This window comes from Gossypium arboreum, chromosome 10, assembly GCF_025698485.1.
Source record: "Gossypium arboreum isolate Shixiya-1 chromosome 10, ASM2569848v2, whole genome shotgun sequence".
Taxonomy (NCBI): Eukaryota; Viridiplantae; Streptophyta; class Magnoliopsida; order Malvales; family Malvaceae; genus Gossypium; species Gossypium arboreum.
In genome coordinates, this window is record NC_069079.1 from 100,565,346 (window position 1) to 100,575,965 (window position 10,620).

Consider the following 10,620-nt stretch of genomic DNA (forward strand, 5'->3'; position numbering starts at 1 on the left):
TCTATATGGAAGAAAAATGAAAGGCCATGAAGAGCATAAGAAGGGAATGATTATATGTCATTATTGTACTATGGTTGATCATATAAATAGGCCCTTTTCCACCCTAGAAAAATAACTCATTACACATTTAGTTATTAGCTTTTACAAGTTTTCAAAGAATTTTGTATTTACGTTTTAAGGGTTCTTATTTTGAGTTTCGGGGTTTAGTTTTATCTCTATTTTTTAAACTATTTGTTTTTGCCATTTTAGTGAAATTATCTTTACTCGTGGTTTTTTATCCTATTTGGAGAGGTTTTTTTCACGTAAAATTTGTGTTCGATCTTTTCAATTCCTTCGTTATTTTACTTGTTCGTTACTTAACCGAATTTGTCCCCAACAATTTGTAATACACAAATTATTTTTTATACAATATTAAAAGAAGGGAATAACGGTAAAACCATGTGAAATGAGTGTTTTCATTACTCAATTCAAATTTTGCTTACACTTATATTAATTTATTTATGGTAATTTATATTTGTTATCAATACAAACATTCATTTAATGTTTTAAAAAATTCACATTAAAATTTACGGAATATTATGTTTATTGTCAACATTTTTCTAACTTTAATGTAAATAAAACTATATATAATTTAGATAACCCACAAAAGTTTTAAAACAGTTTATTGCGATTTTAATATAGACACAACGCTCCTTTATTTCAAAATCTGAATACAATAGACATAATTTTGTTTCGTATTAAATTATTTTATTTAAGATCTATTCATATTTTTTATTTTAAAAATATTTTAATTACCACGCCATCATCTCACATTAATATAAAGACTAGTGTTATTAAATAAATATCAACACTTGTCTATTCATGTTCATGGGGAGATTAGAAATTTTGTATTTAGAAGATTAACATTAAATTATAATTTTAAAAATAAAGTTGATTGGTATGTATATTAATGTCAATACAGGAAAACGTAAGTTCGAGTGCATTAAATTGTGTTATCCTCTTATTTATGAGTTGGAATTCTAAGCATTGTATAAAATATATATATATAATCAAAATCTATAATAAAAATATTATTTTTATAATTAACATCAATTAGTGATTGAAACTTTCCTGTTTATGTCATATTATATATTTTTCTTTTGTTGTATTCAGAATTATTAAATCGACTAAATATTATCGTATCTTCTATAAACAATGGGATGGAGGACATGTTTTTGTGATTTTAAGGCCAAAGTGCAAGTAATGGAATATCCACCATAACATTATTCAATGTAATCTTCCATGATATTATATATAATATTCTCTACAACACACAAACTATAAAAAAATAATTGTTGAGAAAATAAAAAATTAATAAAATATTATTAATATGACTTGATTTAATTGATTCATCATTCATTAGCATTGTAATAAAATTTAAGATTTGAGTTTCAACAAATATCTATTTTTAGTTAATCTTTAATATCACTTTAAATTCTCTATAAAATTAACTATATGTCTTAATTTTAGAATAAAAATCTATTCAGAATAAATGGTTAGACTAATAAATTTATGAATCGATATGAATTGAATAAATTTGATTGAACTTATAATTAAATCAAATTTTCTTTTTAATATATATATTTAAATATATTAATTTATTTATTTGAATAAATTGAATTAGACGTTATTTTGAAAATGTTGACTAAGATAACCTCTCCAGTTTTTTAAATTAATAAAATAAAAAAACAAACAAACGATAAGGATTCTGTCTCAACGATAATGGCTGGTTGTAGGTCCAGCTGTCCCTTGTTTATTGATGAAAAGACAAGTTGGTATAGAACTAAGATTAGCTGTAGTAAATCTTGATGTGCCCTCACAAGATTCTTTCAATATCTTAAAAACAAACATTAAAATTAGTGGGGAGATGAATGCTTGTGGACCATGCAATGCTCATCATTTACGCTCACTCCACCGTCCAATAATCTTGATGCACATTTTTGCCACAAAACAAATAACGGACTAATTGGTTAAAATTAATTTATTTTGATATTCAATTCAAACAAAATGTTGGCCTATTTCCATGTAAAATTCATAATAATAATAAGATGATGCTCTTAGGGATTGAGGAAGCGAGTAGCCACATTTAGCATGTTAAATGGCTTGAAATTTTGTTGATTTAATCTCAAAATCCTAATAAAAAATCTCTCTAATCTTCATTTATTATCGTCGAATGGATACTTAAATTCAATATGTTCCTCTTCTAAACAAGACTTTCTTTCCAACCTTTTAAATTGAATTTCTATCGCTTGAAACTTTCTAACTAACTTTTAACTTGATTTGGTATGTTTGAGTCTATCTTTTTTTGATATTTTTATTATCTTTTCTTTGTTTTTGTAAGTGATATTTGGGGCTTGCTAAAGCAATAAACTTTCGTTTTTTTTTTATATATATTTTTGTTTGCTTTGGATGTGGTAATATTTGTTTGTTGGTTCAAGGGAAGGTTTATGAATGGTTTAGTTGTGGATTTTCTTGGTTTACGGTTTTGACTGAAGGGGAAATATGGTGAGTACATTAATGATGTGAGGCTGTTGAGCTGGTTGGTTTAAATGTGAGGGCATGGGGTTAACAGTGGCTTTGCTAGGGTTTGGGCTTGAGTTATTGTTGATATTGTTTGGACTATTAGGTTAGAGAGTAATGGTATGAAGATTGAGTGACCAAAGTGTAAATTTGTAAAGTTATGAATTGTTGAAAAATAAACTTATAATTTTTTGAAATTAAATGACTAAATTATAAACTTACTTATAATTAAGTGACTAAATTATAAATTTACCAGTCTCACATTTGACATTCGTTACCAACTTAACTACCAATAATATACTCACAAATTTATAATTTTTTTAGAAAATGATTAGAATGTAGCTTTATTAGTAATTATTGTTTTTAATTTTCAAGCATATATAATTGGTATATATATTTTCATGATAAATTAAATCTTTATAGGGACACTTTTGATAAAGATAATCTTTATAGAGACACTCAAAATCTACATCTCGGAAAAATAGTTTAGAAAAGTCAAATTTATTATGGATAACATAACTGTCAATAATTTAATTGTGGAAATTCCTAACGTTTCTCATCAACAAATTTATGGGGTCATTATGATATTTTATTATGATAAAATTAAAATGGAAATGTAATCCAGTTATTTATAGCAATAATTTGATGCTACAATAAGTTAATAAATAATAAACATTTAAAATTAAGATATGACAAGTCAGCATGCTATGTCTTTTAAAATATATAAATAATTTCTATACACAGTATACTAATATTTAATTTTTGATAAAGAAATATAAAAAAACAAATAATAATTTCTATACTAATTTAAATTAAAACGCAGTCATTGATAGTAATTTTATAAAATAAAAATTTGTCCTTTTCCTTTTTATGAATAAATAATTTATAATTGAAATATAAAAATTATATTGTAATGATAAATAAAACTTATTTTTAATAAAAGTATATATTGTGATGTGTTGGCAACATAAAAAGGAAATTAACCATAAAATTTCCATTCGTGTTTAAATAATTTAGAAGAGAGAGAGAGAGAGAGAGCAAAATAAAGGAGGGAGTATGATTTTGTAATAGAAAACTGAAAACAGTAATAGCTCAAAAGAAAATAGAGCCAAAGGGTATAACATTAAATTCACATCAAATCCTTTTCAAAGGTTTGCAAAAAAGCATTTATACCCTTTTCTTGGGCCTTTTTTTGTTCTTTATTTTTGTGCTATTATTGCATTTCATTTCATCCCTAAACATCTAAATTTAAGCCACAAGCTTTGAGGTTTTGACCTTTTGTTGGGTCATTAGCTTTGATTAGTGGGAAAAGTTCTTTGTATGTGCAGAGAGAACAAAGGCTAAAGAGAATGGAAGTGGGTCAGATGCAGAGAAGATTGGTGGACTACACAAAATCCTTGTTTATGGAGGTAAAATCCCATTAAAAAAATCAACTTCAAATGTACAAATCTATTAACAAAAATCTCGTTTTTCTTTTGTCCTTGTTTTCTTCTTCTTGTTTTGGTATGTTTGGTTTTTCCTTACTTTTGTACCTTTTTATTTTTTTTGTTGGGACAAGGGTTTCTTGGATGCTCAGTTTTTGCAGCTTCAACAGCTTCAAGATGAGAGCAACCCAGATTTTGTTGTTGAAGTTGTGTCTCTTTTCTTTGATGATTCAGAGAAACTTCTTAATGATCTCACCATGGCTTTGTAAGAAACTCACCTTTTCCTTTTGTTTTCTGCCATGGATGTTTTTTTTTTCTTCATTAAACATGTCTTTTTTCTTATACAGAGATCAGCCAAGTGTAGATTTCAAAAAAGTTGATGCTCATGTTCATCAATTGAAGGGTAGCAGTTCCAGGTTCAAAGCCTTAGAACAATATGATCCCATAGTTTCATTACAAAAGTTGACTAAACTTGTTAGATCTAACCATTCTAGAAAAACAAGGCTAAAAAACATGAAAAATGAACAAAATCTTGAAATGTTCAAGTTGTTTGATTAAACAATCAATTGTTCTTTGTGTGTGTGTGTCAACAGCATTGGTGCACAGAGAGTTAAAAATGCTTGCATTGCTTTTCGTAGCTTCTGCGAGGAGCAGAACATCGATGCGTGAGTCTCTTTACTTCACTCTAGTTTTTCGTTTTATCATATATTATAGATTTCGATACGATGTTCTTGAAAACATTGCAGGACACTGAGATGTCTTCAACAAGTGAAACAAGAGTATTACCTTGTGAAGAACAAGCTTGAAACTATGCTCAGGGTTAGTGCACTAGTTTTTTGCTTAAAGGAAATAGTTGTACTTAAGTTATAAAACCACTTTTTCTTATGCTTTTCTTTTCCCGGTTAACGCAGTTAGAGCAGCAAATCGTGGCGGCTGGTGGGTCGATTCCGATGATTGAACTGGGTTTTTGAGGACCATAAACATGAAGGGGGGAAAGAATGATTTTGGGGGTGGTTTATACAATAGGAACATATGGTGTTTAAGGTTTCTCTTTTTTATTTAATCTTACCAGTGAGTTTGTGATTGTTTGATGTTCATGAAAGAAGAGATTTCATACTAGTTTCACTCCAAATAACTTCTAAAAGAACCTTTCTGTTGATAAATTTCCTCTTCAATTAATACTGTTTCTTCCATGAATGTGAACTATTGTTCCAGTTGGTGAACACTGGAATTGCTTCTAGATTTGTAATGCTATTCGTTGCTCTCGTGTTTATCGACAATATCTATGCATGTAGTGTAGGAATATCGATAAAATGATGTTAACAGTGCATGAGACACTCCGTAGGGGGGGCGGGGTTCGATATTGCTAAATGCTGAATTGCTGGCACATAATCCCCCAAAGTAGGGTTATGGCCATCATCATTGTTTTAGTTGTCTGAAGTTTTTACCCCTTGATTCCATTTCCTACTAAAGTTTCCCCCTTGTGGAAAAATATCCCAGGAGACATGAGCAAAGCTTGTCTTTTCTTGCCATGTTCCACATTTAACTGTCGTTTCTTCTATTATAACTGTTATTAGTCAATTATAGAAAAAAGAAACAAAAGAACTGTTGTTAGTCCTGGAGGACAATAACATGTTGGCATTAGTGGTTCAAAGATATAAACTGGCAACAAGAGAATTGTGGGGTTTTGATTTGATTATTTAAGTGGCAGACAAATGTTACTACGGTTCATGATGTCTTTCACAAAATGTTAACCATAAATCTGTTGGGACCGTCTCTTTGTCGGCTGCCAATATATCAGATTTAACCATAAAGCCGTTTGATTTGGTGTATTCCACACTGTTCTTTATTCATCATAGCTCCCTAATACAGCGGACCGGTTTTGACTACCCAATTGATCTGCAAATAGATTGTAATAAGCCGTAGTGTCGACATTTTTCAATATTTTTGCTGATTTTCCTTGCTTGTCGTTGATCAAAATCTGTCCATCCATGGATTCAACACCTTCAGCAATCACTTTGATTGGCATTTCTCCAATGGTAGGTTTCAGATTGTGATGATCTCCACCCATGAATATTGCACCAATGATTTCACCCATGAATGTTTCCTGCAAATGAAAAAGAGATTCAATCTTCATTCGCGAATGTTCATTTTATTCATAAGATCACAAAACGTTACCATATGGCGATATCAATGAAGAGTTTGCTGCAAAGCGTAAAGCTTGAACAATAGACGCTTGACGAACTGAACTTCAGGACTAATACTTGCCAGGTTCAGCCTCTCTAAGATCTCTGGAAACAGACTGACTTTACGCTGAGTGGAATGAGTGTGATGTTAATCCTGATTCGAAAACTGACTTTGCGGAAAACGAATGGAGGAACATTGAATTCGGCATACTTGTTTGAAGGAATGCTGAAACACATTTCCTTTATCATGAGGACTTCGGCTGATATGTCTTCCAACAATATACACATTCTGCAGATAGATTGCAAACATAAATCCCATGACATACATGCATAAATCCATCCATCGTTACATACATACATGCATGAATACATATAGACATACATGCATAGATACATGTGTGAAAAGGGTAACTTCATGAAATCCCATATGCCTGAACTAGTGAAGCTGTTTTTGTTTTAGTTATAATCCTGGCTAAAGTGGTCAGAGGTTCATTAGTCAATATGTTAATTTTTTATCCAGGATCCTTACTTTTCAATTTTGAAGTCCAAATTTCCAGTGCCAGAGGTTGTCTTAGTGATTTGACTGAGTGATCAGCTGTATATCTTCAGTGACAGTCCATATATTTCAGTTCTAAGCACTTCAGACAGGAAAGGATGTTAGAAGAATACCTTCGACGGCTTCATGGTAAGTGCTGAGCTAGTCCATAAAGAGTATCCGAATCGAGAAATCTCTCACTTCCATGTGGAATAGCCTTAGCATACTTGCAGTCACCAACAGGAGGGAATACATTGTCAGACTGGTTCATTGCAAATACGTCTCCAAGACCAACCGAAATGTCATCCCAACCCATCATGTGCAGTAAATTATAGATTATATCTATGGTTGCAGCATCAGCCCAATCAGTTGGAGTTACTAAAATTGCCTGGATAAATAGAAATACTGAATTTACGGAACTTTTATATCTTTTGTCTTTTCAAAATCATTTGTGAAGAATTATTTTGGAGAAATATGTTTTGTTCTATCACTTTTGATGTACCCTCCTTTTAATTAAAGCTATACATGTTGCATTATCTTCATATATGATAGTTGATATCTTTTCTTGTAGAGATAAATCACATATATTTTAGATATGTTGAGTCAAAAGCTTTAGCTAAACACAGTCAACTTATCTCATACATTGCAATTATTTCTACGTGATTTGAAGAGACAACAACTAATGTTTGTTTTCTTGGAACCTCTACATGTAAATAAATATCCCATTTAAGATGGATCATTATATTGATTCGATAAATATCTAAGATCAACATAACTAACTAATAGAGACCTTGAATCACTCGAATAAAATAACTCGTTAGTAATGACTCTTCTGAGATATCGAAATACATTTTTAATTCCATTTCAATACATATATGTTGGAGAAGATCTAAATATTACTAATAAGCTTACAACAAATGTTTTATCATGTTGTTTGCAAGATACACTAGTGTTTTTATGACACTAATAAATGATACTTTAAGACTAAGAAACTCTCCATCATGCTTACAAGGGCGAAAGATATTTTTATTCTTATCTAAATATTTTACAACCATTAAGGTAATTAATGGACATATTTTATTAGTGCAAAATTTCTTTAAAATCTTTTTATAAATGAACATGAATTTCATCCTTTAAATGATTAATCTGCAAGCTAAGATTGAATTTTATTTTTTCCAAAATTTTTCATCCCAAATTCTTTCTATAAAAGAATATGCATACTAATGTGCAGAAATGGATAACGCCCTTGTGTGGTTACTTGAAATTCTACGTTGATGGGTACATGGATGGTGCTTCAAGCACTGCAAGCATAGAAGAAGCACTTCGTAATGAAAGGAGCTATGGCTAATTTTATCTAAACTGATAAGACTTGCCTTCCCGAACCGTGATTCTTGTTGCCAAAGAAGCTTTCTTGATATCCACAAAATCCAAATGGTGAGAGTCAGCTGAGGTCATTGTTGAATCAGACATTCAATATGTCCTAAAATGGATCAAGTCAGTTGAATTGGCAATATACATTTCATGTGTAGCAACTACTCAATTGATCATTGCAAACAAAATTAGATTATTAATTATGTTCCTAGGGTGATTAACGGGGAGGCTGCCAACCTTTGGCGCTCAAAGATTAAGGTAAGGATGGTAAAATTCGAATCACATTTATGGATTTTAAACTAATCCATTTCAAATAAAGGAGATCTTTTTTAGATTAGTAGATGTGGGATGCGGTGTGTGGGGTAGGGCAAGATAAATTTTTTTCTTTTGGATAGTGAGTATGGAGTGGTTATAATAATTTTTACCTTAAAAATAAAATTATCATTTTATAATTATATATATATTTGTTAAAAGGGTAAAAATGTAAAATGTATTATAAAAAAACTATATATTTTATGTTTAAATATTTTTTGAAGAATTATGTTTAAACATTTATTGATTTTAAAATTTTTAAAAATATTAAAAATAAGTAGCAAAAAATAAATTGAAGCGGAGAGAAATGGAAGGAGGATGGATACATCCAATATCCATGAAAGTGATAGTGGTTTTCAAAATTATACACCCATAATAGAGCAAGGCTAATGATGACGCAAAGCGTGCTAACTGTAAAGCAGCAGGGGATTTAGTGACATCCGCCCCCTACTTCATTTTCATCCCTAAATTGAAGCCTCTAATACTAGTATATGATTAGGTGGTAGTTTATTGCAAATATAGATGGGAGGTGTTTTTACTGAGTGTGTTGTAATTTTCTTTCCTTTTGTTTGTGTGGATTTTTTTGTGCGTAAAGGCCATGTTGATATTTTTCAATTGGATTTTGGTTTGTATTATAGTTGTTGTTGCCTGTTTTGTGAGGACTTGACATAGCTTGGCAAGGTTAAGAGGCTACAGTTGTTTGCTATTGTTGTATTTGAATTTGAACGACAATTTTTTGTATCTCCATCTTATTTATTTCTCTATATTTCCCCTTCTTATAGGTTATGATATAGCTGAGGACTAAGACCTCAATGCATTGAATCAAAAAAAAAAAAACATTGCTAATTATTTCAGTAACAATAGAAGTATAAAAACAAAAACTAAAATACAATTTTTTTAATATATAAGAAAATGTAGTCAATCCAGCAACAAAAGTGCTTAATGTAGCTTGGAACTGTAAGAGGTGTAGGAGAGTCTTAGTAAGATGAGTAGGCTTGGCAAACCAAAATTTTTAAATTATACCAATACCAATATTTCTAACTTATACCAAAAGTGTTAGAAAAAGGGGACTCTTTATAAAAAAAAACCTCAATACTCCAAAAGTTTCTCTTCTAATTTTGGCATGGTTGTGGCAGCCATTTGGCCTCTAACCGATGCCACTCATATTTGTTTTTTCTTTTTTTGTTTTTCCTCTTTTTAGCAAAGTAATCTCTAGTTTTCAAGGGGGTTTTCCTTTTTTTCTAGTTTTCTCTTGAAGCCCTCTACCTTTTATTGTCTCGATAATTGTGTCACTTTGGATCTTTACTAGTCTTGTTTCTTTACGGGCTACTGTTGTCTTTGCACCAGATCTTATGGCGATTGTCATCATCAGCTCCAGTCGTGGCTTACTCCTTTGTGTTGGGGTCTGGGTTGGTGCTATGGCGGTTATGACAACCTTCTTTTCTAGGGTTTAAGGTGGCATGGCTTCTGCCAGAGGCGTTCTTAATATGAGTCAAATACAGTTAACACTTCCTTTTCTTCGGAGTCTTCTCCCTTTCCTCCCCATGCGTGACATTGACGGTTAATAGCTAAGGTTCTTTGTAACAGCCCGGTTTAGACCCTAGTAGGAATAGTGGTTTCAGGACCACAAATTTGATTTAAAAAATATTCTAATATTATTTTCCGTTTTTATAGTATGTGGATTAGCATGTGTGAAAATTCCGTATGAAAATTCAATCATTTGTGTGCTTAATTTGCAAAAAGGACCTACTCATAGAAAATGCAAAAGTTATGTGCTACATGAATAAGTGCCGAATTGCTATGTCTTTTTATATGTGGGGTCCTTATGATGCAATTATATCATTGAATTAATGCATGGACATATTTGGTCATGAGTTAGTGGATTTTAAATAATATTAGTAAGGTTAAAAATGGTATTTGATTATTGAGTTAATGTATTAATTAAAACAAAACAAAATATGGCCATTAGTTCATCTTTTCTAACCGGTTGAAAGAAAGAAAACAAGGGTTTTGATCTTCCTTATATTCGACACTCAATATTGAGGTATGATTTTTGATGATTTTTACGTTTTTGAGACGGTAGCTTAGTAATCTTTCAAGCCAATGCCTCAATTTCTGAATTTGATTATGATTTTAAGATGTGCCATTGTTGATAATGTGAACTTTGTGATGTTATTTGGTGAAAAATGAAAGATATGTGTTTGATAAATATGTTCTGTCTTTGGATTTTTGA

At 30.7% G+C, this 10,620-nt stretch overlaps 1 protein-coding gene across 1 annotated transcript; it reads left to right on the plus strand.

Annotated features, from left to right (window-relative positions):
* Positions 1-3,565: 3,565 nt before the first annotated feature.
* Positions 3,566-5,180, plus strand: LOC108487474 (histidine-containing phosphotransfer protein 1-like). Its single transcript, XM_017791828.2, has 6 exons — positions 3,566-3,968; positions 4,118-4,248; positions 4,331-4,399; positions 4,577-4,648; positions 4,730-4,802; positions 4,895-5,180. The coding sequence occupies exons 1-6, from the start codon at positions 3,909-3,911 to the stop codon at positions 4,952-4,954; spliced, it is 465 nt and encodes a 154-aa protein (XP_017647317.1). The 5' UTR covers positions 3,566-3,908; the 3' UTR covers positions 4,955-5,180.
* The last annotated feature ends 5,440 nt before the right edge of the window (positions 5,181-10,620 follow it).

Coding starts and splice junctions, on each gene's coding strand:
- LOC108487474 (XM_017791828.2), top strand. CDS start 3,909: ATGGAAGTGGGTCAGATGCAGAGAAGATTGGTGGACTACACAAAATCC. Junction 4,249..4,330: donor AATGATCTCACCATGGCTTT/GTAAGAAACTCA, acceptor TTTCTTATACAG/AGATCAGCCAAGTGTAGATT. Junction 4,400..4,576: donor TTGAAGGGTAGCAGTTCCAG/GTTCAAAGCCTT, acceptor GTGTGTCAACAG/CATTGGTGCACAGAGAGTTA.